The sequence below is a fragment of the Candidozyma auris genome, chromosome 2 (genome assembly GCF_003013715.1).
Source record: "Candidozyma auris chromosome 2, complete sequence".
Lineage (NCBI taxonomy): Eukaryota > Fungi > Ascomycota > Pichiomycetes > Serinales > Metschnikowiaceae > Candidozyma > Candidozyma auris.
Genome location: NC_072813.1, coordinates 196,946 through 221,603, shown reverse-complemented (window position 1 = coordinate 221,603; position 24,658 = coordinate 196,946). Strand labels below are relative to the sequence as shown.

General features: G+C 45.5%; 13 protein-coding genes across 13 annotated transcripts; 1 reads left to right on the top strand and 12 right to left on the bottom strand. All coding sequences in view use genetic code 12, as the record gives it.

Moving 5' to 3' along the window:
* Window positions 1-27: 27 nt before the first annotated feature.
* On the bottom strand, window positions 28-1,329 carry CJI96_0001541 (uncharacterized protein; the record flags this gene model as incomplete). The annotated part of the gene is made up of 1 exon (XM_029032198.2): window positions 28-1,329. The coding sequence occupies one exon, from the start codon at window positions 1,327-1,329 to the stop codon at window positions 28-30; it is 1,302 nt and encodes a 433-aa protein (XP_028892513.1).
* Window positions 1,330-1,528: 199 nt separating this feature from the next.
* RIO2 (protein kinase RIO2) lies at window positions 1,529-2,776 on the top strand (the record flags this gene model as incomplete). Its single annotated transcript, XM_029032197.2, has 1 exon — window positions 1,529-2,776. One exon carries the CDS (start codon window positions 1,529-1,531, stop codon window positions 2,774-2,776), a length of 1,248 nt encoding a protein of 415 aa, XP_028892512.2.
* Window positions 2,777-2,904: 128 nt separating this feature from the next.
* SSB1 (Hsp70 family ATPase) lies at window positions 2,905-4,746 on the bottom strand (the record flags this gene model as incomplete). Its single annotated transcript, XM_029032196.2, has 1 exon — window positions 2,905-4,746. The coding sequence occupies one exon, from the start codon at window positions 4,744-4,746 to the stop codon at window positions 2,905-2,907; it is 1,842 nt and encodes a 613-aa protein (XP_028892511.1).
* A 973-nt stretch (window positions 4,747-5,719) lies between these two features.
* On the bottom strand, window positions 5,720-6,490 carry CJI96_0001538 (KH domain-containing protein; the record flags this gene model as incomplete). Its single annotated transcript, XM_029032195.2, has 1 exon — window positions 5,720-6,490. One exon carries the CDS (start codon window positions 6,488-6,490, stop codon window positions 5,720-5,722), a length of 771 nt encoding a protein of 256 aa, XP_028892510.2.
* A 241-nt stretch (window positions 6,491-6,731) lies between these two features.
* On the bottom strand, window positions 6,732-7,676 carry PTP1 (tyrosine protein phosphatase PTP1; the record flags this gene model as incomplete). The annotated part of the gene is made up of 1 exon (XM_029032194.2): window positions 6,732-7,676. One exon carries the CDS (start codon window positions 7,674-7,676, stop codon window positions 6,732-6,734), a length of 945 nt encoding a protein of 314 aa, XP_028892509.2.
* Window positions 7,677-7,989: 313 nt separating this feature from the next.
* On the bottom strand, window positions 7,990-8,901 carry CJI96_0001536 (uncharacterized protein; the record flags this gene model as incomplete). The annotated part of the gene is made up of 1 exon (XM_029032193.1): window positions 7,990-8,901. The coding sequence occupies one exon, from the start codon at window positions 8,899-8,901 to the stop codon at window positions 7,990-7,992; it is 912 nt and encodes a 303-aa protein (XP_028892508.1).
* Window positions 8,902-9,138: 237 nt separating this feature from the next.
* Window positions 9,139-9,774, bottom strand: VPS21 (Rab family GTPase; the record flags this gene model as incomplete). The annotated part of the gene is made up of 1 exon (XM_029032192.2): window positions 9,139-9,774. One exon carries the CDS (start codon window positions 9,772-9,774, stop codon window positions 9,139-9,141), a length of 636 nt encoding a protein of 211 aa, XP_028892507.1.
* Window positions 9,775-10,736: 962 nt separating this feature from the next.
* On the bottom strand, window positions 10,737-11,939 carry CJI96_0001534 (S-adenosylmethionine-dependent methyltransferase; the record flags this gene model as incomplete). The annotated part of the gene is made up of 1 exon (XM_029032191.2): window positions 10,737-11,939. The coding sequence occupies one exon, from the start codon at window positions 11,937-11,939 to the stop codon at window positions 10,737-10,739; it is 1,203 nt and encodes a 400-aa protein (XP_028892506.2).
* Window positions 11,940-12,169: 230 nt separating this feature from the next.
* On the bottom strand, window positions 12,170-13,654 carry CJI96_0001533 (uncharacterized protein; the record flags this gene model as incomplete). The annotated part of the gene is made up of 1 exon (XM_029032190.2): window positions 12,170-13,654. The coding sequence occupies one exon, from the start codon at window positions 13,652-13,654 to the stop codon at window positions 12,170-12,172; it is 1,485 nt and encodes a 494-aa protein (XP_028892505.2).
* A 95-nt stretch (window positions 13,655-13,749) lies between these two features.
* On the bottom strand, window positions 13,750-14,709 carry CJI96_0001532 (Zn(II)2Cys6 transcription factor domain-containing protein; the record flags this gene model as incomplete). The annotated part of the gene is made up of 1 exon (XM_054702061.1): window positions 13,750-14,709. One exon carries the CDS (start codon window positions 14,707-14,709, stop codon window positions 13,750-13,752), a length of 960 nt encoding a protein of 319 aa, XP_054558036.1.
* Window positions 14,710-15,641: 932 nt separating this feature from the next.
* Window positions 15,642-18,242, bottom strand: CJI96_0001531 (uncharacterized protein; the record flags this gene model as incomplete). The annotated part of the gene is made up of 1 exon (XM_029032189.2): window positions 15,642-18,242. One exon carries the CDS (start codon window positions 18,240-18,242, stop codon window positions 15,642-15,644), a length of 2,601 nt encoding a protein of 866 aa, XP_028892504.2.
* A 954-nt stretch (window positions 18,243-19,196) lies between these two features.
* PMS1 (ATP-binding mismatch repair protein) lies at window positions 19,197-21,842 on the bottom strand (the record flags this gene model as incomplete). Its single annotated transcript, XM_054702060.1, has 1 exon — window positions 19,197-21,842. The coding sequence occupies one exon, from the start codon at window positions 21,840-21,842 to the stop codon at window positions 19,197-19,199; it is 2,646 nt and encodes an 881-aa protein (XP_054558035.1).
* Window positions 21,843-22,734: 892 nt separating this feature from the next.
* CJI96_0001529 (Ca(2+)-binding ATP:ADP antiporter SAL1) lies at window positions 22,735-24,327 on the bottom strand (the record flags this gene model as incomplete). Its single annotated transcript, XM_029032187.2, has 1 exon — window positions 22,735-24,327. One exon carries the CDS (start codon window positions 24,325-24,327, stop codon window positions 22,735-22,737), a length of 1,593 nt encoding a protein of 530 aa, XP_028892502.2.
* Window positions 24,328-24,658: the final 331 nt, after the last annotated feature.

The window sequence follows — 24,658 nt, the reverse complement described above, 5'->3', positions numbered from 1 at the left end:
AAATTTTTAGCAAGCATGATGAATATACTACTTCAACCCAAGGAATGTCTTTGTGTCCTTAATCATGAATTTCGGTCGCCTACGAGGCACCCTTTGAGTGATCGATGATTGATTGCTCGAAGGCAACGAAACCATATGTTCAATCTTGACGTTGATGGGCTCATCTTTATCGCTTCTGAGGTATAGAATTGGATCATGAGCTGGACGCAGTAGTGCCAACTTTTCACGTTTCTTCCATGAATCCCTCAACAATTCATAAAACTCTCCTAATTGTCTAGCTTCCACCACCGATGGAAACATCTTTATGTCCCAAATTAGTGTTGATGAAGAAATCTCTATAATATCAGTGTTTCTCAGAAGATAATGAGCTGCAGTGGACAAGTTATATTTCACGAGTCTGTCATGATGGACACTCTGCTCCTGCAAAATTTTCCAGGGTGCACCTGGGACAGGAATTTCCAGTTTTCTCTCCATTTGATCAACAAAAAGAGACCTGTTGAGAGGTCTGATATCAGTTACAATGAATGCAAGCGATGCCAGAAGTTCCTTCAAAAATCGATAAAACCCTTCTTCAGTAACATTCGGACAATTGGTCATGCGTAGTATCTTGAACTTATTCATGTTTTTGAACATCATTGCTCGACCTAACGTGTATAGGAATTGATCATTGACCCAATCGTTGTGGGAAAGGTCTAAGGCGGTCAAATTGGCAAGGTTGCAAAATTTAATTACATCTTCGCCGGTCAAATCCTTGAGTAAGGAGCAATCCAAAACAACGTGAGAGTCTATACCAGATAGAAAACTCACAAAGTCTTTGTGGGAAATATTGAAGAAGACGTTATCAATTCTGTGGCTGCGAGTAGGAATGATTGAGCACAGGAGAGCCAGAGAACGTGCACATTTATTGTTCTTCAAAACGTGATGGCACTTGAAGTCTGGCGCCAGACCAAAATGCTTAGCAAACATCCTGAAGATGGCCGGCGAATCCAAGTTCAAGTAGCAGATCATCGTCCATACGTGTTTCCAGCACGCCCACGAACACATACTCATGTATGAGGGTTCTAAAGCGTCCGCATTTACAGCAAGAGCTCGAGCACAGATCTCTCGCAAAGACAAAACTTTGAGTTTTGAGCATTTATCTTGTTTGGGACCACTCTGAGGAAAATGCAGCCACGAATATGGAGCAGCACCAGATGCGTCAAACTCAGGCTTTGGTGGAGCACTATGTTGTGGCTCAAGGGGCCGAAGAATCGCCCCTTTTCTTCGAACTTTGGGCCGAAAGCTTCTTCGCCTGCCAGGCTTTCGATTGTATCTACGGCGATTGAACATGATCAAAGGTAATTGGGCAGCGGCGCATTATTACGTTTCCTTCGATCTTAGACCCCAGGTTGATTCATGAAGGTACGGGTGCGAGACACGATGCTCATCACCGAGAGGTGATTCGAAGGTGAGCATTACGAATATTTGAAGAAAAAGCAAGGATAAAGAAAATATACGATAATATTTAATGAAGCTTGACACTTCCCATATGCGGTATCTTACCGCTGACGACTTCCGTGTTTTACAAGCGGTCGAACTCGGCTCAAGAAACCATGAGCTTGTTCCCACGCAAATTATTCACTCTGTTGGTGGCCTCAAAGCGCCTTCAGCGACAAATAGATCGCTTGGTAATCTCGCTAAGCTCAAGTTGGTTGCTCGATTGAGAAATGCTAAATATGATGGCTGGAGACTCATGCACACTGGGTTTGACTACTTGGCTCTTAAAACCATGTTGAACAGAAACACCATATACTCCGTGGGCACAACCATTGGGGTGGGAAAAGAGTCTGATATCTATTCTGTGAGTGATCCTGATGGTGTGCAAAAAGTTTTGAAGATACATCGCTTAGGTCGAACGTCTTTTAAGACGGTGAAAAACAACCGAGACTACTTGAAGAACAGAAACACCTCGAATTGGATGTATTTGAGTAGACTTGCTGCTGAGAAGGAGTACGAGTTTATGACGATTCTTCACAACAATGGGTTCATCGTGCCTACTCCATATGACTACCTGCGTCATTGTGTGTTGATGGAGTGGATTCAGGGCTACCCTATGAAGCACATGAAGAAGTATCCAACATACAAGAAACTTTACTCTGAATTGATGAAATTCATAGTGAAATTAGCCAACCATGGTCTCATTCATTGTGATTTCAATGAGTTTAATATCATCATCAGGAGCGAACCGCGAAACGGGTACGATTTTGTTGTCATCGATTTTCCCCAGTGTGTCTCCATTGATCACCCAGATGCAAAGTTTTATTTCGACAGAGACGTTGAGGGTATACGAGCATTCTTTGAGCGCAAATTTGCGTATTCTCCTGGCCACGATCCTACTATGTTCGACACTGAAGGTTACGGAGAGGGCTACAGATATGGATACCCCAACTTTAAGAGAGATGTTAAGAGGGAAGCTGACTTGGATGCTCAAGTCAAGGCTTCTGGCTGGAGTTCAAACAAAAATAAAGAGAGCAGAGACTTGGAGAATGCTGTTCAAGGGATGAGAGGTTTAAGCTTGAACGAAGAACGTGATGACGACGAGGATGACAGATCGGAAGTTGAAGAGTACGATGAGGAAGACGAAGATGATGACGAGGATGATTACGATGACGAAGATATCCCTGACGAAAGCGAAGAGGAGACGAACGAAGATAACGAGAAGATCATCAAAGCTATATCGGAGGGCAACAAAAACCTCAAGATAGACAAGTTAGGAAACTATATACTAGAAGAGTGATATTCTTCAGACCATTTACATTCTTTATTTTTTTCTTGACTTTAAATTTATTGCCCTTAATAAACAGATGGAAAGATTTTTATACACGAATTATCACATCCTTCTCTTAGTTTTCCACGATGCTATGTTTAACGAGTGGCCATACCCTTGGTGACGGCTCTCTTCAAAGCCAACTCAGCCTTTCTGAAGTCCTCACCAGAAGACTCCTCAATCTCCAAGGTCTGCATGGCGTCAGAAAGAGCAGCCTCAATCTTGTCCTTAGCAGACTTCTTCATCTTAGCAGACAAGACTGGATCGGTGACGGTGGACTCGACAGATGCAACGTAAGCCTCCAACTTCTGCTTCTGCTCGTGTCTCTTGGCAAAAGCGTCGTCAGCGTTCTTGAACTTCTCGGCATCGTTGATCATCTTCTCAATCTCCTCAGTTGACAATCTACCGATAGAGTTAGAGATGGTGATGTTAGCGGATCTACCGGTGGACTTCTCCACGGCAGTGACCTTCAAGATACCGTTGGCGTCAACCTCGAAGATAGCCTCCAAGACTGGCTCACCAGCTGGCATAGGTGGGATGTTCTTCAAGTCGAACTCACCCAACAAGGTGTTCTCGGAACAGTTGACACGCTCACCCTGGTAAACTGGGAACTGGACGGTAGTCTGGTGGTCAGCAACAGTGGTGAAAGTTCTTCTCTTGATGGTTGGAACGGTGGAGTTTCTTGGGACAACTGGAGCGAAAACGTTACCCTGCATGGCAACACCCAAAGACAATGGAATGACATCCAACAACAACAAGTCCTTGGTGTCATCAGAGGTGGATTGACCGGTCAAGATGGCACCCTGGACAGCAGCACCGTAAGCAACAGCCTCATCTGGGTTGATGGACTTCTCCAAAGACTTACCGTCGAAGAAGTCAGACAACAACTTCTGGATCTTTGGGATTCTGGTGGAACCACCAACCAAGACAATCTCGTCAACAGCAGTCTTGGAGAGCTTGGCATCCTTCAACACCTGCTCGACTGGCTCCAAAGTGGACTTGAAGAGAGCAGCATTGATGTCCTCGAATCTAGCTCTGGAGAGAGGAGCAGAGAAGTCCTCACCCTCGAACAAGGAGTCAACCTCGACGGTGGTGGAAGTGACGGAAGACAAGGTTCTCTTGGCACGCTCACAAGCAGTTCTCAATCTTCTCAAGGCTCTGGAGTCACCAGAGATGTCGTGACCGGTCTTCTTCTTGAAGTCAGCCTTGAAGAAGTCCAACAAGTTGGTGTCGAAGTCCTGACCACCCAAGTGAGTGTCACCGGCAGTAGACTTGACGGTGAAAACACCACCAGTGATGTTCAAGAGGGAAACATCGAAGGTACCACCACCCAAGTCGAAAATCAAAACATGTCTCTCCTTGTCGGACTTACCGGCACCCAAACCGTAGGCAATGGCGGCGGCGGTAGGCTCGTTGATGATACGCAAAACGTTCAAACCAGCAATGGCACCGGCGTCCTTGGTGGCCTGTCTCTGGGCGTCGTTGAAGTAAGCTGGAACGGTGACAACGGCCTTTTCAACCTTCTTACCGATCTTGGCCTCAGCGATCTCCTTCATCTTGGTCAAAACCATGGAAGAGATTTCCTGGGGAGAGAAAGTCTTGGTCTCGCCCAAGTACTCAACCTCCACAAGTGGGTTACCGTTGGACTCAATAACCTTAAATGGCCAGGCCTTGATATCCTTCTGCACGTTCTCATCGTCGAAAGCACGGCCAATCAAACGCTTGGCATCAAACACAGTGTTCTTTGGGTTCAAAGCGGCCTGGTTCTTAGCAGCGTCACCAATCAATCTCTCCTCAGGGGTGAAAGCGACGAAAGATGGAGTCACTCTGTTACCCTGCTCGTTGGCAATAATCTCCACTGCAGAGTCGTATGTGGCAACACACGAGTAAGTGGTACCCAAGTCAATACCAATCGCACCCTGGAAAACACCGTCAGCCATTTTTTTTAAAGATGTGTAGTTTCTTGTAAGAAGAAGGGAATGGGAAAATGTTCCTGTGCGGTTTATGAAAATTTTGCATCCTAGGCCCGTTGATGGCATCCGTACACCAACGACGAAGAGGTCGAAGGGGTTACCCGGATAATTGTCTTCAGCATCGCGCAGGCTCACTTGCAGTTTTCCTAGGCTACATTGGTCCTCTCGCATTTGTATACGTGGGGAACGAACAACGCTTCTCGAACAACGTAATGTATCACCCTTCTTCTCTGAAATTGAATTCGCAAAGTGGTAGACGACCTTCTTTGCATAATTTTTTATTTAGCAGCAACAAGGTCCATTAAAAGACACCGAGGCAGGATTAACGTGCTTTTCGCAGCCATTATTTGTGATATAGCTGCATGGTCGAAGACCACTTGTGAGTCGCCAAAATGTGTGAAGGTGACCTATCTTTAGGATCATGATATTTGCTTTTTCAATCTTCATTGTAGCATATTTGTTAGTCAACATCACGATAAGCTACATGGGCCAAGATCAAAGGGAACTTTACATCGTTGGCACTACTAAAATCGGCACGTTTGTAGCCTGCTAGTAATAAGCTCCTTTCCTTTGAGAGCTTTACTAACAAGCTGAACCCTTCATCTCATTTTGGTGACAGACGTGATGAAGGCTGTAAGAATACTTGTCGTATGCTAACGCAATAAGAAGAAATGAAGTCAACTGAGTCTTTTAATGAGTGACCTAGAATACAAGCATACCATAATGCCATTGACTACTTAAGTTCGCTGCCCAATTTACCTGCTCCTCTTTGATTTTTCATAAAGACCTGAAACGTATCATTCCTTTATCGACTGAAGCATATCACACTTGGTTGAAAATCTTGAAGACCGTTCGAATTTTTTATTCTTCAACGCATATGCTCTTCAGTTGCAGGAATCTCTTTTCAAAATATGAGCTCCACAAGCAAACTCACGTTTTTTCACTTCCTTTGGTATCCACTTAGAACCTGCCTAATCAACGACTTGGCTTCTGCTACTTGCTCCTCGGTTCCGCTCAAAAGCATATCTTGGAGAGTTGCACACTCTGAGAAACTTCTCATAGTCAACGACTCCTGGGCGTCAAGAGAATTCACTTTTATCTCGCAGCCCGATATATTTCGAATCTCCTCAATTCTACTGCCGCCGGGGCCTATGATGAACGACACCTTAGATCTCAGTAAGCTGATGATCTCCGTGATTTTCTGATGAATGATTGGACTCGTGTGGGTCTCCATAGTCCCATTGATCTCGCTGAGGGACTCAGGAGGAGTCATCTGTAAAGGTGACAAACTGACGATTGTTGGAGAAAGAGACCACCTTCTTTGCATACTTTGGTCCGTTGCTGGCAGTCGACTCATGCTCTTACCTAGACTGCCTCCGAGACAATGGTTGATTTTGTCTATCGAAAGTGCCAAGAACTGAAGGTTTCCCGCCATTAGCACTTCCCAAAGATCAGGTGCAATTTTGGTAAGTTTCATGTAAGAACTACTCATCTGTAAGGTATCATGTTTCGTGATTGCTGATTGAAGCCCTTCGAGAATATGAGTTACCTGGTTCATGAAGAATTTCGAGGTGATGAAATATGGATCGTCGGAGTAATTTGTAACAAGAAATTCCTGTTCGCCGAAATGAAAATCGACTTCAAACACAAGCTCCAACAGTGAATACACCAAGAGCTCGATATCGTCATCACATTGTGTTTCAATTGGCATTCCAAAAATATTGATGAATGGTGATTTTGGTTTCTCATTTGAAATTCACTAAACGGGGGAACCTTCCTAATCGAGTTGATATTTTTTGCAGCCAGAACTACTACATAGGAATCGTAAAATGCGACATTGCAGCCAAACTCGCTTTAAGCTTCGTACATATCTTCATTACTACCTTGTCCAATGCTATCATGCAATCTTCCATCACAATATTTGCTCCTGGGGTTTTCTGCAGCTTTTCTGCCTATTTGAGCTTTTTATCCATTTCTTCATAGATCCGCTTGGCCACACAATAAAGGAACATAAACTGGTACACAGTCTGCACCATCATCATTCTGTCACTCCTGAGCCTTGTAACAATGTCGCAAACCGGATCGTTGACCTTTGGGTAGTTGCATACCCATTCATGTAGCATGTAGTCTATAGCGATAAAAGTTCCCGTTCTTCCCACGCCAGCAGAACAATGGACTATAGGCGCTATACGAGGTGTCTTTAGCTTTTGCTTTTCGATTTCTCTTGATAGTGAGATGATTGGATCCATCGAATCAGGCACCTTTGCATCCTCCCATTTCTGGAAGTAGTAGTGAAGCACATTTTTCCTTGTTGTCGGTGACTCCAATATGAATTGTGAGAAGATTAAATCACCATCATGAATGATCTCGCGACTCTTCAATGTAATCAGAAGGGACCCAGGAAAGATTCCATCCGAGCGTAGAGCCTCTGTAAAATCCCAGGTAGTACACGAATCACTGGGCCAGTATCGAGAACATTTTTCTCGTCCACCTTCCTCCAACGGCGTCATCATCGCAATCACTATTGTATCTGACTTTTGCAACTCTGCCTCGTGAAATGCCATAGCCCAGAAATGGGGAATCGTGTTGACAAGTGGACCCTGTGCCGCAATGTATTCACGCGTTTCGCTCAAGCGTATCCTGGAGGCATTGATATAGTCAGACTTGGCCCCAGGGAGAATCGGTAGAACTACCCTCGTCTTGTCCCATGGAAACACATTGGAGTATCTGTTCCGCAGAACATTTTCCTTCTTCAATGCCTCCAGTATACTCCATTCCGAGTCCACGACTTCCCCATATGCTTCGTCAAGGTGATTGTCGCACACTTGAGAGAGTTTGAGGAATTTGGCCCTCTGTTCAGATGGTGATAACTTGAAAAAAGCCGGGCTGGAGGACATGCGTCGTTTGATGTGATTGAGAACGAGCTTAGACAATTCGAAAAGATGTTTGCAGCTGATGGAAAGAGAAACCCAGGTACGAATTCTTCAAGGTAGCTTTTTTTTTTTACTCAATTTCACTACCTTTGCTGCTGCAGGAGTTTTGTGGTATACGCCTAATGTCAAGGTTCTTAACATGTTGCAAATCTGCAGTACCCATCACAATGGGCTTGATCTGTGATCCCATTGTCTACGGAAGAAAATGCCTAGCTGGCCGAAAAATGCTACATTCGTCTAGTGTAATTCGTATTGATAACCCCTTCAAATCATATGTCTAGTGTACAAGTGAGTATATGTTGTTCTGGAGGTTCTCATCAACCTCGGGCTTCTCCTCAAGCACACCAGCCGTTTTCAAAACTTTAGTAGTATTCAGCACCACCCTTTCCCAGTCGATTTCTTTCTTACCAATTTGCTCATTGAACTTGACTGTCTTCAACCACTCTCTAGCATCGTCTGCTGAGTAGTCGAGATGGGTTGAAATGTGCTTTACTGCGGCGTCTGGATTCTCCAAAAAGTATGCGATCCCTTCCCTGACGGCATCCAAGAACTTCCTAACTTGCTCCTTATCGGTTTCCTTTCTTGCTGTAACCACCCATGAGGGCCAAGGTGTGTAAATTTCGCCAATTTTCTTGATCTCTCCGGAGTCGTAATACCTCTTGGACGTGAAGTGCTCCCACATGAAAGCGTCTGCGTCAACGGCCTTGCCGTCTTCATCGACGTACTTTTGGTTGACGGCATCTCTCAAGTTCTTGAAATTAGATAACACAGGAAAATCACTGAAATAAGGCGTAGGAAACTTCAATTGCAAGCCAAGAACGTACAGCATGACGTAGGAACCTGAGCCAATTCGGGAGACACCGATCTTTTTACCTGCCAAGTCTTCTGCCTTGGTGATCTCGTCTCTGTTTTTGCCAGAGGAAATGGCCCAGCAAAGTGGACTCTCCACATACGTTCCCACAACGTTGATCTTGTTGTTTCCTTTGCCAATATCGCTCACAAATGCTTCAGTGAGCCCAATGGCTACATCAACCATGCCCTCGTTCAACAACTTGATGAGCCTTCCACTGCCCTCAATTACTGGCACGAATTCAACATCCACGCCAGCCTTGGAATAGTATCCATTGTCTTTGGCGAAAAAGAGAGGTGTCAGGAAATGCTCGGGGATATATGCAACTTTCAATGTCATTGTGAAGAGATGATATTGGGTAAATCGCAATTACAAGTCAGTAAGGACCATGGTTAAAGCCGCACGTGACAACAACTTGTAAAGAAGCTTTGCTACCAAGCCAGAATGGTCTACAGACGTAACATTTAAATATACCCAAGATCCCGATTTGTTAAAGAGAACGTTAGCCCACGTCCGGATGTTCGCAAACATATGGATGCGGAGCCGCCACCTCGCATCATCTGAAAAATTACTCAATTAGCAGCAGCTCGAGCTCGAGTTTCTTTGGGCGGCGTTGCCGCTCAAATCAATCCTGCCACCTTCCTGTGGTCTTGCCGCCTCCTGTGCTGCTGGCTTGGCCTCTGGGATCTTGGATCCAATAGCTACAAACACATCGTTCACATTATGCGATGTCTTTGCCGATGTTTCGAAAAACAACAACCCTTCCTCTTCTGCCAACTGCTTTCCTTCTTCAGTGCTCACTTTTCTCAAAGATTCTTCATCGTCGTTCTCATCGGCAACCAAGTCGTACTTATTGCCGACCAACGCAATGGTGATGTCTTTAGATGCTTGCTCGTGCAACTCCTTCACCCAATGTCTTGCCTTGATGAAAGAAGCTGGTTTCGTGATATCGTACACCACCAAGGCTGCCTGTGCGTTTCTGTAGTACATGGGTGCCAAGGAGGCAAATCTCTCCTGGCCTGCGGTATCCCAAATCTCATATTTGATGGTTCTCTCACCTATGGTACACTTCTGAGTTAAAAATGCTGCGCCAATAGTGGGTTCTTTGCTTTCCTGGAAATCATTCGACACAAATCTAATCACAAGGGAAGACTTGCCAACAGCTGCTTCTCCTAATAGAACCAATTTGATTGAGGTGGTTGCAGAACTCATATCAAGAATGCAGAAAGTTTTTGATCAAAGAGTTGTTTGGTGTGAATTATACTCAAAAAGGAGCAGAGTAATGTGCCAAGGTTATGAAAGCGGCGATAAAGTGGTTATGCCTGGTAGGAGATATGATCTAAAATAAATGGGTGGGTCAGGAGGTATGTGGGCGGTAACTAACGAGCACCTCCGGAGTTGTGTGCACTACCTCCACCGATAAGATTGCCAGAGAAATTGCAGCCATTGAGGGCAAGTGATGAAGAAGATGCAGAATTGAAAGAGCAAAGACGTTGGTTCTTGATTGATTCAGTATTAATTATTACTGCTAGGCATGGTCATTCTTTCTTTTCTTTTTCTTTTTTTTAAGATGTGAATTTCTTGTGAGCTTCACGGCCGACTACCTTGACATATGTGATGCAGTGCCCCAATAGACATATCTCAGTTGAGCACACTCATCGGTCTCTTTTTACCCGGATTATTTGAGACATCTGTAATTATCAAATCGAACATTGTTCCTTTAATGTCGAATATGTAAGCGGCAGTTTTGTCTTTATTATCGCGTAGGCGTTTCACAAACAAGCAGATGTAGATATCGTTAGGGTAGCGTTCCCTAATGTAAACTAGAAACTAGCGAGTTCTAAGGGTACATATAGTTGAGACAAAATGCGCCGTAGCTCTGATTATCGGCCTTAACAACGGTCATTATCCGTGGTCAAGCCGACAATCTCAACGTTGTCGATTCGTCATGGTCCTAACAGATATGCTGCGCCGAGTCTTTAGAATCCCCCGTATGGTGTCAAAGTGATGAGCAGCTCCCGTACTCAATAGATTTGGTCTTGATTCCTCGCAGAATCCATTTGGCCAAATTTAGAACCAATTCGAGACAGATGACTCGTTGTTGCTTTGCGACACTAACAGGTAATGACTTTCGCCAAACAAAATGTATTAAGTCATGGTGCTTCTCCAAAATCCTACCTCTCATCTTTCTGATCGTAATTTTTTTCTGGAATTTTCCTAGCGACCCAGAACTCGGCGTCATATACGAAGTTGCCTAAAGCTTTAGGGTCTCCACAGTAGGTAGTCAGGTTTCCCGACTCCGATTCCTCGAACGTAAACCCCATTTTTTCAATCAAAGAGAAAAGCTCATCTCTTGACAACTCCATTCCTTGCATGATTGTATTCATAGTCTCCTTTTCGTTCTCCCCAGTAGAACGCGTGACCTCTAAAGCAGTCAGGTCTCCCTCGTAGTGCCATAGCAAAGGTCCGAAATTGACCCACAAGCCGCCATCACGAAGGCAATGATGGATTGTCTTTATATAGTCTATAACGTTGTGTGCGGTGTCTAGAAAGAAGCATGTCGTGACGGCGTCAAAGGCTTCGGCATTCTCTCCTCTGAACTCAGCAGCATTTGCATCATCGGTGTACGCTTCGCTAAGAGCTAGATCTCGAGGTCCGTAGAGATCTACAAAAGATCCGGCCACCATGGACATTAAATCACCTGCCTCCTGATTTTCATCACCTTCAAAAATCTTATGAGGACTTTCGTCTGGAATTGTTACCGCCCTCACTTGGAAAAGCCGTCTAGCAACATGCGACAGCTTAAACATGTAAGGAAATATACTATGAGAGTGTGCCATTGGCATGCGATTAAGCACAAATCCCAGCGTTAGAAGCATATGGTAACTGACCTCGTTGCCTTGGGTCCAGTAGCCCCGGCGAACGAATTCATAAACAAGCCTTCCAAGACCGCATCCTGGAACGAGAATTCGGCTTTTTTTCAGAATCCTGCTCTCAATCGCCTCGATTATTCGTCCATACGTATTCTGGCGCTCCTGGACCCCATCACTGCTCCATTCCCTCGCAAGCTGTAGAAGCGTCAGCCTCACCTTGTCGAGCTCATGGTGAGAGGATGGTGCCCATTCATCCGGCGACGTCGGGACACCCCAGTCTTGAGCAGCAACAAGAGCCAAGTTTTTTGTGAAACTATCATTGATGCCCATGCACTGTTCGAGGTTGGAAAGAAACTGGGGGTAGAAATCAAGGAGACGCTGCTCTTCTGCGCTGAGCGTTTTGTATTTTATCGATTTCGGTTTGTATATCTGTTCATACAGCCATCGATCAAAGGTATAGAACGCATGAAGCGTCTGGGTGAGAGCTTTGTACTCTTCGTTCATCCAGGAATTGATGATGGTGATAATCCATGAACGCTCGCGCCATATATTTCGCAGCCATTCAGCAGATGGGGATTCGAGGGTAATACGATCACACATGTCGAAAAAGAAACAATTTGCATTGGAAGAAAGTGTTTACTTACAATAGAGCTTAACCTACAAAATAATACCGATAAACCGTTTTCATGAATAAATAAATATGAAGAGGCCACAGACATTGCAGTTCCTAGAGCTCAGATCTCTGGAAACACGTCGTGCTTCAAGAGCCCATGTGGCTGAAGCGACAACATGTCCACCTGACCGTCGGCGCCGTCATTATCTGGGGGCTTTGGTGTGGCTAACTTGGCACCTGGGGATTGAGGATCAACTATTTGAGGATAGTGTGAGTGTGTTATGTAAGTGTCCTTAAAAGATGTGATCGGGTACTCCAGTAGCCCAATGAGTTCGTGGAAGTCTTGCCTGGTAACCTCAATGTTGGTGATTGACTTTCGCCACTCCACAACATTGTAGATCGGGATCAACTCTCGAACTCTCTCCTCGTAAACCAAGTTTCGGTACAAGATAGTTGTACGAAGGGTGAGGAATGTGATTAGTCTCACGCAGTATGCTGCTAAGTATTGAAGCTCTGGTACGAGTTCTTGATACACCTCATGTGCTATCGAAGCAGTGGTTGAGTCCTTGAGCTCCTCCAAAATAGTGGCGGTGTTATAGTTGGCAAACACATCCAACATTAGAGGAGAATCGAAGTCACGCAAAAATAAAAAGCGTACTTGCGGCACCACTGCAAAGATGGCCTTCCGAAATACCCGATAAAATAAATTAAGAACTTTTTCGAGGCCCTCAGCACGGCTTGTGGCCACTAAAAATCTTGGTGGTTGCAACTTTGACCAGCGGTTGAACATGGTGAAGAGAACGTCTTCCTGGTATTCAATATCGTCCATATGAGAGTCAAGTGCTGGTAAATGGTGCCTTATGGCGTCTTTTGAAAACAGCAATAACTCGTTATACTTTTTTTTGAGAAGTGCCAAATTACTGCCTGCTTGGGGCAGACACTTTTCAGCACGATCAAGAATGGCACCAAACCGAGCGTACATGCTTTCGAACTCGTACAAAAACAGGGTCCCGTATCCTGGCAAATATACTGTACGGGCAACATTGGTCATGAGCTGAAGATGAATTGGAATCAAGCGTGGTGGATCCACGCCTTGTCTTGTGGCCTGGTGCAAAGTATAGCTGAGAACCAGGAACATGCCGTCCCGAAAACATGTGGTGGAGTGGGCAGTAGCACCAGGGTCGTAAATGGACATAAGAGACAAAATATACGACACTGACGCCGCCATTTCTGGGTCACCATGGTGATTGAGCAACGACCGTAGACCCTTTATCACAGTGGCATAATGCTGAATCAGGTGCACCAAAAGCATATTTCTTGTTTTCGTGAGCAGAACAAGCGCATCGAAGCGAGTGTCCATGTCAGCAGAGAACACGTTGGTGATGAGATAATTAGTTGTGAGATTGAGAAGACACAGAAACATCACGCTCGACTTGAACGCCTTGTAGATGAAGTAGCCAATCCATACATGGTACAAGTTGCGGATCTCTGGTAACGAGGCGAGACCCTTGGCTATTCGCGGAGCCAACACTGCCGTCGTTTGAAAAAGAAGCTCCTCATAATTTGTAGTCAGGCGAGTAGGCACTTTGAAGCGACGAGGAGTCATTTGTGCACCGGGAAGCGCTGACCCTGGAGAAGCTCGCGAGAAAGGTGGAGCAGGGGACACCAGCAGAGCCTTTTCAGCAAACGCCAGCGCCAGTCTCAGCGGCAATTGCAGTTTGACGGCCTCAGGCGAGCGGAATACGGCGAGCGGAATACGTCTCTGGCAGCAGCGAAGGGGCCCGTGGGACGCAAGGGAGCGTTGACCAACGGCCCGTCTGCGGCACCGCCAGAGCCACTGCCCCCATTGCCCTCACTGCTGCTATAGTCACTTTCCCACTCCACAGCTCCTGGCGTGACAAAATTGCTATTGTGAATCGAGTAAACCGGATAGATGATCTGGGTACCATCGCCTGGGGCGTCGCCGTCGCCGCCGCCGCCGCCAGCCAACAAGTTGTCAAAGTTCTGCGTGATGGCGTTGTGCTGGAAATTGAGCACGTCCAGCACACCCCCCGGTAGGAGTCCTCCCGTGGCTGCCTGCCCACCCATACTATCGTGCTGGAGATCAAACGACATAGAATCTGGAAGCGAGCGTGGATCCATAAGCAGCGGCTGCACCTCGATATGGTCCTGTAGCAGGAGTCCAAGCAGCCGGTTCAGCTCGTGCTGCTGTTCAATGGCCATCATCTCCACGTCCATCACCAGCTCCGCGCTGAAGGTGTGCTCAACCGGCGGTCTCCCACCCCCAGACTGCTCAGCCAGCTGTTCAGGGCCGCTCTCGCTCTTGTTATCCCTGCTCTTTTTCTCATCGATGTGCAACTTCGCTAGCCTGGCCCGTTCGTCAAGCAGACCCTCAAGGTCGCTCCGACTGACGTCTCCCCGAGAGCCATCACTGTTTTTCGCTCGCCTCAGGTCGCTCTCGGTCCCTTGCGCCAGCTTGGCCCGGGCAAAATCCTCAAGCTGCTTCTCGGTGTAGTCCAAGTACTCACACCGAGACCCGTGCTTGATGCAATTCAGACAAGCAGGCAAGTTCTCTGGGCACTTGACTCGGCGGCGCTTGCACGTGGCGCACCCGAGCTTACTGTTTTTGTGTTTTTTCCGTGACGGGCCCTTTTCCCTCATGGCCAGCTTCAGCGGTTGTTTTGTGCTGGTTATCACCTATGTTTTTTTTTCTTTTCGTTGATGTGGTGGTGGGTCCCTGAGGGCTCCTCGATGCCTGCCTCGATGAAATGTGGAGACTGGCGGCAAAACCGCAGCCTAGTGCGGACCCACCGCTTATAAGGCCCACCGGCCCCAGACACCGCAGACATGAGTCTGAAGAGCGCTGCACCTCTTGCTGGCAACGGCATCTGGCAACAGGTCAGCACAATTAGGCAAAGAAGAGGAAAAGAAAAAAAAAAGTTGAACAAAGTTTTGAAAAGAATGCTCAATATTTTTTAATATTTATTCTTACATTCTACTTATTCCGAGCTGCTTGTTCTTCTTTGTTTTGTCATTCCTATCATTTTCTTCTCATCTGGATCTTCGCGGAACCTGCTTGTGTGGTACAGGCTCTTCTCCCAGGGCCTGCGGTTTCTTCGACACAGGAAGAATCACTACGTGTTTGCACTATTTGCTGATAGATCACCAGTTGGTTGCCTGGCTTCATGTTCTTCGGTGCCTCCACTTTAGCCCTGTGTGCTTCAACTTTGGGGGTCCGTTAGGGGGGGGGTCTTTTGGGGGGGGGGCCCTCTGGCGTGGGGGCGGCGGCAACGTCTCAAAAACCGCCGGTTAGTCCTGTGCAATGTGGGTGCGACTTCTCTACATACTTTTGATGGTGCTCTGCTACTGTTAGGGGCAATGGGCATTTTTCATTGCTAGCCTCCACTAACCTTTGGGATCCTTCCTCCGTATTATTACTCTATATTGTTACACTTCGTTCCCATATGTCTTTGCGGTACGTCGCAACCGCTTAGTGAGCACTCCGTTACCGCTTAGTCCGCACAAATTTCGTATGCGCCTCGTGAATAATTTTCAACTCACAGACTCTTTTCCATTCTCTCTCAACCGTTCCTTCAGGCCGCCCGGTCGCCTGTAGCTTCCAGCTGGCTTCGCTCCTTCTTAATGGCTTGCATGAGCTTGTTGCCGCTCTTTGCAAAACTCTCGGCCCACATCCGCAACTCCTCGAGCCCAGGCGAGAGATCTCGCATCAGTTCCGCCTGACGCTTCCGTATGTACGCTTCCAATAACCGATCCGGTTGAAAATCGTGATTCAGCAACCCGATTTGGTAATCAAATCTCAACGGCTCCGTCCGAATCGACAGCGCCTGTCTGTCAAGCTCCTGCCGAAGCAAATGATAGCATTCGCCATCCTGTGATATCTCGTCAAATATCGGAAAGTTATGTACATTGAACGTGCCGCTCATCAAACTGGCTGGCTGCACCTCCGCCACCTGAAGCTTTTCAATTTTGATCCGAATAATATCCTTGTACTCAAACTCTTCAGGCACTGGGCTGTCATCAAACTCGACATAATTTGAGATGAGTGTGTGCCCAATGTGGTATCCAATAAACGCTTGACGATAATCAAAGAACTTGATCATACGAGTGAGGCTCGCGTCGATCTGATATATTGCTTGGAATTCGGGAAAGGGCTCGTACGGCGGTTCGGGAATCTCAAACCCGGTCTTGGGTGCAATCACATTGCATGGATCTAATAACATAATAGATCGTATAGGCGTGATGCACATCGCCAAGCATCTTCCAAGAGCATGGTAGAAAACGCACACTGTCCTGTGCACGATACTAGTATTGCCCACCAAAGAGAATTTGTCTCCTCGGAAGATCCGGAACCAGTCGAACACCAAATTATATAATAGTGAAGGTGAAACAAATTTGAAACCCTCCACCGTAGTGTCGAGTGAGTACAGCTTCAAATAGTATGCGTTGATTGCCTGCATCTGCGGAATATAATCGAATTGAAGCTTCTTCAAAAATGTACTCATTTCGTTGATGCTATGCCTGAAAAGGGGATTCCGCAAAGCAGCCACGACTCGATCATCATATTTCACAAGACCATTTTCAAAATTATACATTAAGTCGCTTACGATTCTCTTGTAAGCATGGAACGACGAAGAGAGTTCTCCAATAGCACGTAACAGATAATCCGGAAATATAGATGCACTAGAATGACCGTTGAGAATCATGATCTCTTGCCGCACTGCAATGCTCACCTCGGAAATAGATTGTGCTTCATTTAAAAGCCTGATTGCCAAAGTAAGTGCTCCGGTGAACATCATGCAAAGTGTGGATACATCAGATGAAGTGTTCCAGAAGCATGCCCATGCTGAAAACATCGACATCTTAATGGGGTACTCGACATGATAGTTTGCAATTGACTCCCGCAAGGCTCGAAGCACTCTTCCATAAGTAATGTACAGCAAACGGGTTAATTTTTTCAAATCGTCTGGGTTGTAGAAGAATTCAGAGTAGTTCCCATTGTTCGGACTCAAGCTCTGATTGCTCATTGGAGATGAGCTATTGGAGGTCAGACTTGTACTCGAGTGGTTGCTATCGAACTCGCGATTAACCACTATTTCAGCACTTCGTTTGGATATATTGACCGCCTTGTCAATAAAATACACAAAGTACAAATTGAGCATGGAGGCCTGATTGAAAATGGTGAGCCAAAATTCCCTGAACGTCTCTTCTTTCCAGACCGGCTGGACTATGGTGGTGAATTTGTCGTTCATCACATGACGGACATCAATCCGACCATTGCTCATACCTTGAAGAGCACTTTGTAGAAACGGGTTTTCAAGATGTTGAGGTATGCTATGTAGCTTGAATCTGACCCGCTTCAAGATGGCTTGTGGGAGAGGCGGCCCACCATTCATAGTGGCAGGTCTTGATAACTGGTGGCCACTTCTGAATTCATCAATCACTTGTGGAGAGCTCTCGTCAGATCTGTTTAGAGTTGGAGTCACATTGGGTGTTCTCTGGTGTGACTTTTCGTTGAGAGTCGAAGAAGTATCGAAATCAGGCGTTTCTATTGCAAGGTCCATATGTGTCGGTGGGGTAGGTTTGGAAGACAAGTCCTGGCCTGTAGGAAATTCTGTGACTGATGGGTGATCGAGAAAAATAGAGTTTTCGAAAATGTTCAGTAAGTCTTGCCATGGCTTGAACTCCGTATGTTGCATATCACGAATCATGCTGAGGTCGTTGTTGTTAAGGTCGCTGAATACAGCCGAATAAACGAGGGATCTGAAATTTTCTGATCGGTTGTTGAACACTGAGTCCAGATTTTGAGCAGCCAACTCCGCTCTTTTCTGCCGTAGGGATGAACTCAGATTCTTTTTCTTTTCCAGAGCACTCAGGACGCTTTTGATGTCCGTGTCAGCTTTCTGGCCTCCCAGAGATGTGCCAGATGACGAATAAAGACCCTCGCTCTCCTGCTGTCGTTTGATCTCATTCTTCCTTCGTATGTGGTCGAGACGTTCTTGAGGAAAGTCCAAGTACCCACAACGATACTTCTTCTTCACACAGTTAGAGCAACTCGGGAGCTCCTCCGTGCATTTGATACGTTTCGCTCGACAGTTGGGACACCCATCCCGGGAATTTTTATGGGTTCGCCTCGTCTTGCGCTCTGGCTTGACAAGGCCTGGGGACTTTGACATCTGCTTCTATAGCAATGCGTCTTCCTCAACAGTTGATATTGTTGGGGTATTCTGAAATGAGGCGTGTCCGCACTAGTCTTGTACGGCTGAAAAGACTTATGATAAGGATGTCTTTAGCAGATCCCTAGGTTGAACGGTAGAAGAGAGAATGCTATTACGTCGCTAAGTGTGTGTACTGTCTGTGGTTGTAGTGTGAGGTGGATAGGTTTCGAAGTGTATTGCGAAAAGAACCTTGGACAGACACCATTTTTTCTTGTGCTTGCATGCAAGCGTAAGGTGCCCACAAATGGAAGCAGCGAGCGGCACACGCTGCAGAGACTCACTTCGACAGGAGAAAGCACTTCCCAAGAAAATGGAAGAATTAAGAGGACTAGACAGAATGATCAAGAAATTCATGCTATTTTTGTTGAGTTGGTCTCAAATGTGGCTATCTCAAAACGAGCAAAATAAGTTGATTGAAGGTGCTTAAGCGCAATGCCGAGTGAGTTAATCTCAGGCGCGATTGAAGCTGCTGCTCTCAGACTATCAAGCAAGGGCCTCAACCACATGAAGGATCGAGGGGATTGAGCAGGCCAATGAGCAAGAAAAGAAGAAACTCAAGAAGTTAACAAAAAAAAGCGGAAGAAAGGAATTTTACACTAACAATGAGGTACATCAACTGAAAGAGCCCTTTTTGTTCTCAAGACTCTGATTCTAACGTTTTATTCGATATCCCTCGAAAACCATTGCGACAGGCCGGCCTTGTTAGAAAGCCTTAATGCGAACGCGCTGACTCTGTGGAGTCAGGTGAGGCTCAAATGTTCCTTTGTATTGTCTTCGAGAAACGATTTGCACCCCCACTCCAGCCGCTTGTTCCGCCAGTGACCTCATAACCATGCTTTATCTTCTCAACACGGAATTTTCACTCTCGGCCCGCTAGTGTAATCGCCGTCTAGCTGACCTTGATAAGCCTAACTATAGCTCATAATCTTCGGCGAACCCTAGGCCCTCGAGGTCTGCCAAGTGCCTCATTGTAGGTCTACCATGGGGGCAATTCCATGGTCTCTCAAGCTCAGCAAGATGTGAAACAACAGTGTTCATGGTACCTTTGTTGAGAGTCTGACCAACCATTATACTCAGTCGACAAGCTCGCAGGGCGATCATCAGATCGACTTTTTTGCAGCGGACAATTGAGCCCTGAGACGGGCCGGTCTCATGTAGACGTTGCACCAATTCATGGAGGTCGCTCTCATCGAAAACCACGTTCTTCAGCACTGGCAAAGCAACAAGTTCGACCCTTTTACCTGGGTGAGGGTCCGCAGCTTCCTTCACTATGAATCCGTTTTTTCGTAGCTGATCTTGTTGATCTAGCACAAGTATCTCATCGATAGGGGACAACTCAAGCACTCGAGGAATCACTAGTGGCTGTGCTCTCAACAGAAGCAGTTTGTGAAGCCTCTCGTAGTTAAATATCTCGTCTGAAGCATGCTGATCTACAATGAATAGTCTGTCGTCGTGCTTCACAACGATGAAGCCAAGGTTGAACTGACCAATTACCTCCATCATGGAAAAGTCCAGTTTTTGAATAACAAGCTTCTCCCTTACATCATGCACGTTGACTAATGTGGTCTTGGGTTGCTTCGGAATTTTTGAAGCTGTGTTATCTTTAAGCAAACAAGAATCCACAAATTTTAAATCCTCAAGATCCATTTTTAACACTTTCTGCATGCCAGATACAGACTCAGGAGAGAATTTCTTCGAAGACGGCTTGGTGAGCTGTCGATCGGCCGGACCTAGAATGGGACCAGTATCTGTGCAATTCTCCTGATCGGGGTCATCTGCGTCCCCTAATAGTTCCTTATCATGGTGACGACAGTCTTTGCAGGTATAGTTATTATGCTCCCTTTGATCTTCATTTTTGTCTGTATCTGGATCTTGTGTAACAATTGCGGTTCTTCCATATTGAGTTATGTTCGATTCTTGCAGATCCACCTCTTTCTCTTGCTCGACAAATAGTTGCGCCTCCTCTGTCAACAAAAAGTCAGTTACTTCGTTTTGATTTAGATCTTCGTGATCCTCGCAACTTTCATGCTCCTCACTGATCTCAATTTGCTGCCTTTCCGGTGAGCAATTAGTCGAGGAGTTATCTTGTGACTCAACATCACCTAATCTCGTGTCCTTCATATCATCGCTGTCTTCATCCCCAGATCCGCTCTCATTCTCTTGACTGATAGCACCTGGAGCAGTATCACGAATGAGACTTTCTTCAAAGCTCTCGTCTTGCTTGTTACTACCGATAATCTTGTCCATTTGTGAGGGGCTTTCTCTGTGGAGTTTGCCACCATCGGATGAATCGCTAAAGTAAGCCTCCTTCAGGGATTCGTTGGAATCTGAATTAGCTGTAAGCACGGCTTGGTGTCTCTTGGAGTTCTGTTTAATACTACTCTCATCATCATTCTTCGAAAAATTTCTCTTCACAGCGGTGGACAAAGTCGCTTGTGTCGAGCCCAATTTCACTACTCCAAGTTGACTTTTGGGTACGACATTGTGCATGCTTTCGTAAAACTTTGTGAGCTCCTCTCGAAGCACCTCACCAAGCACATCCTCGTTTTGAACCATGACACTTCTCTTATCGGGGGTAATGTTAACATCGACAAAGCCCTCATCAAGCTCTATATTGAGAACAAAAACGGGCGATTGAGTATGATTGAAGACCTTATATACTTCATTGATTATTTTGGAGAATTTTTTGTGAACAACGGGACGCTTATTGACATACAAAAACTGTCTATCCAGAGCCCCCCTTCCCATACCGAATGAATAGTCCAGGATAAGACCCGTAACACGGAGCCTTAAAGAAACGGGAATATTCTTCATGCCTAGTTTGAATCTTGCCTCGATATCTTCTGTTGCGATGGAGATTGGCACTAGGCCGTGTGCACCATTGCTCCCATAAACGCTCACCAATGTATCGAATATCGAGGTTCCTCGTCCCTGTGTTCCCATCACCATAGACTTTTTCCCTGTATTACCGCTAATTAAATAAACGGCGAATCGTACATCAGTGTACATCAAAAGGTATCCAACAAGTAGTGATAGAGCTTTGGAGTATTCCCGCTTGGCATTTTTGGTGAAATACTTCTGTCTTACGGGCAAATCGTGGAATATGTCCCGGACAATCACAGACGTGCCCTTCTTGCCAGAAACAATTGATTTGTGTGAGCGCAAGTTGCCCATGCTATCATACTCTAGTTGAGCTGCTTTGGGATACGTTGATTCTGTGCAAGTAATGATCCTGACTTTGGCCACGGCACACAAAGATGCCAATGCCTCACCTCGAAATCCCAAAGTTGTTACAGATTCGAGATCCTCAAAACTTGTTAGTTTAGACGTGTGATGTTTTAAGCAAAGCGCGTCGTAGTCCGTGTCGTTGATGCCCTTACCATTATCAATCACATCCACTCCCTTTAATCCATAGTTGTCAAAGATGACTTCTAACTGAGTGCTTCCGGCGTCCAAAGCGTTATCCACCAATTCTTTCACGACTGATTGAAGTTCTATAATCACCTGTCCTGACGTGATCTTGTTCACATCGGACGCGTCGATGGACGTGATGGCCATTGCGATCGAGTGGCCCAAGAAGGATGAGACAGATTGTTGGGGATAAACTTTTGAAAAGGAAAAGGGAAACTCTGTCGGTATCACTTCCTTATCTAGAAGATCAAGTAGTTGGTTCTGTTCCCGTGATAAAGCTATATCAGTCACGTGCGGATAGTCGAGAACAAGAGAGTCACATCAAAATACCAATGCTTGTCCTACATCTTGCAACTACATGGATGTCATCGGTGACACTACCAGAAGCCCTACTAAGTCTTCGAGATTTCCTCATTGTGTGGATATCGCAGATTATCTACTACAATCATATCTATCCAGATGATGCATTTAGCAAGAAGCTGTACCTTGACTTGGTGGTGTATCAGTGTCGAGCTCCTGCTTTGAATGAGTACATACAGAAGTTCATTGTTGATATGCTCTCAATTTTGGTCGAGAAAGACGGCGGAGGTAAAGTGCATGATTTGGTCGTTTTGCTATATGACGAGGCATCTCTTCATGTGAGGCATCGGTATATTGCTAACTTCAGTCAGTTCTCCGGTCTCAAGGGCCAACTTTCTTCACTAGACTTCCTTTCAAATCCCAACGCTCTTAAGGATACCCACTCGGCGAGAATTAATATCCCATACTTTACAAGAGATAGTATCAACACTAACTTGCGAAGTTTAATGTTCTTTCACTTGGAGGAGCTCAAAAGAAGCGAAGCCCCAATACCAAACGATTTGTTTTACAAGTTTTTGCTCAATGTTGAGGGCGCCAATCTCAATAAAGTGCTGACTCAGCCTTCGCCTTGGGTTCGATTATACTCCGAGTCTGATGATGGCGATACCATTTTTGTACCTTTGGGTGAAATGAGCGTGGGGTTCATGTGCTTTGATCTTCACAATGAGTACAATAATCACTAGTCGAGCTTGTTGTCAAGGCCCATCAAATTCTTCAAGTTCTCGTACATGAAGTAACTTATCGAGACTGCTGGAGCAACTTTTGCTAAATTAGGAACGAGCCCCTTGAAAAGCCCTGGAATACCCTCGCGTGCAACGGTTTTTTGAAAAACGTCCTTAAATCCCTTGTACTTGTAAGGATGTGCATAAGTACCTTGGGCTTGTAATCTTGTTCTCAACAAGTTAATGGGGTACACAACAGTGGCCCCAAAGGTTCCCGAAATAGCGCCTAACGAAAGAACCATGTAATTTGGCAAGCGAACGTTTTCTTCGGAGATACCAAGTTTTTTAGCCTCTCTCTTCACGAGTAATGTCTTAATTGTCGAAAAAGTACCCAAATCAAGAGCCGCATACGGGAACATTCCGCTCAATCCCACAAAGATTCCTCTATAAAACATGCGAAGACCCCCTTCCTTATAAATTTGCTTTGCTTGATCTATGAGTAGTGCATTACCTTTGAGTTTGGAATCAATATTGGAGCATTGAACTCTGAATTTCAAGGTATCAATTGGATATACCGTAAATTGGGCTGCTACACCTCCCATTCCTCCTGCCAAGTATGTAGAAACCTTGGAAAGTTTAGATGTATCATCAACGCCCTCAATTCTTGCGAAGATTCGTTTAGTCGCTTCAAAAGATCCGAACTTCATGGCAGATTCAGGAAAAACTTTCATTACGTTCAAACCATTTCCAACATAAAAAGCTCGGAGCCCACCTTGTTTCCAAAGAGTTCTTATGGCTTGATTCATGGGTGATCTGATAGTTTTATGCAAGGGCTTTTCTGCCTGTTTTATACGCGCCTCGCGTTCAGATTGGAGTAGTTTCTCTCTAGCCTTTTCAATAGCCTGACGAGATGCACCTGAAGCCACCTGCTCGGCTAACATCTTTTTATTATGCATGATTGTAGATGAGAGGTCAGTCCTGGCAATGAGGAAGACCTTGATACGATCGAATGGAGCGGTACATGTTCTTGATACCACTCCGGAAAGTCCGCCGGCCAAGAAGAAGCCGAACCCACTAAAGAAGGAGTTAATTAAAGTGACGTCACCGTCTGCGGAAAGATCAAGCTCTTCTGCTAGATAAGTGTATGCTGTTCTGATTCTTGAGCCATGCAAACGAGGCATCAAAAGCAAGAAATCACGAAACTCGTCATAGGTGATGTAGCCCTGGCAATTGTGATCGAACTTGCTAAATACCTCATCGATAATTCGATCCGACGGGCTAAGATTGAGAGTCTTTTTTAGGTAATTAATGAAATCTGCCCTGGTCAATTTGCCATCATTATCCTGATCGATCTTGTTAAAGCCTTTCAAAATCTGATCATCTGTAGTTGTTAAATATAGCTTGAAGTCGTTGAAGTCTATGATATTATCTTTGTTTGAGTCAAACGATTGGAAAACTTCTTTCAATAGGCTCGCATTATCTCCCACTGGATGGTTGAGAGTCTTCACGGCATTCTTGAAATCCAGAAACGTGATCTTCCCTTTTTTATCAATATCTAGTTTGTCAAAGAGCGTTTGATAGTCCTCGGGAGTTTTTCGTGGTTTGTCCATGGATGCTGTTTAGTAAACGAAACAAGATCTGCGAAGAGTCTCCGACTTTGACAGGAATATGCTAAATGCAAAAAATGTTGGTGCTTGCTTAGTAGCAAGAAGTTTCAGTGAGTACCAAATAATCAACTTTTTGAGACAAACCATTTGTTAAGAAAGACGTCACGTGCATGTACCTCTGCGAAATACTGGGCTGTCAGCAGAATTCCGCAAACCGACAACCAACAACATAAGTCAACTGATCACTGCGCCCTTTATATCTAGGGTTTATATGTGTTGCTAATTCCTTAAAGGTGAGAGGGATCAATGGCATTCAGACCTTTTATTATTTTTT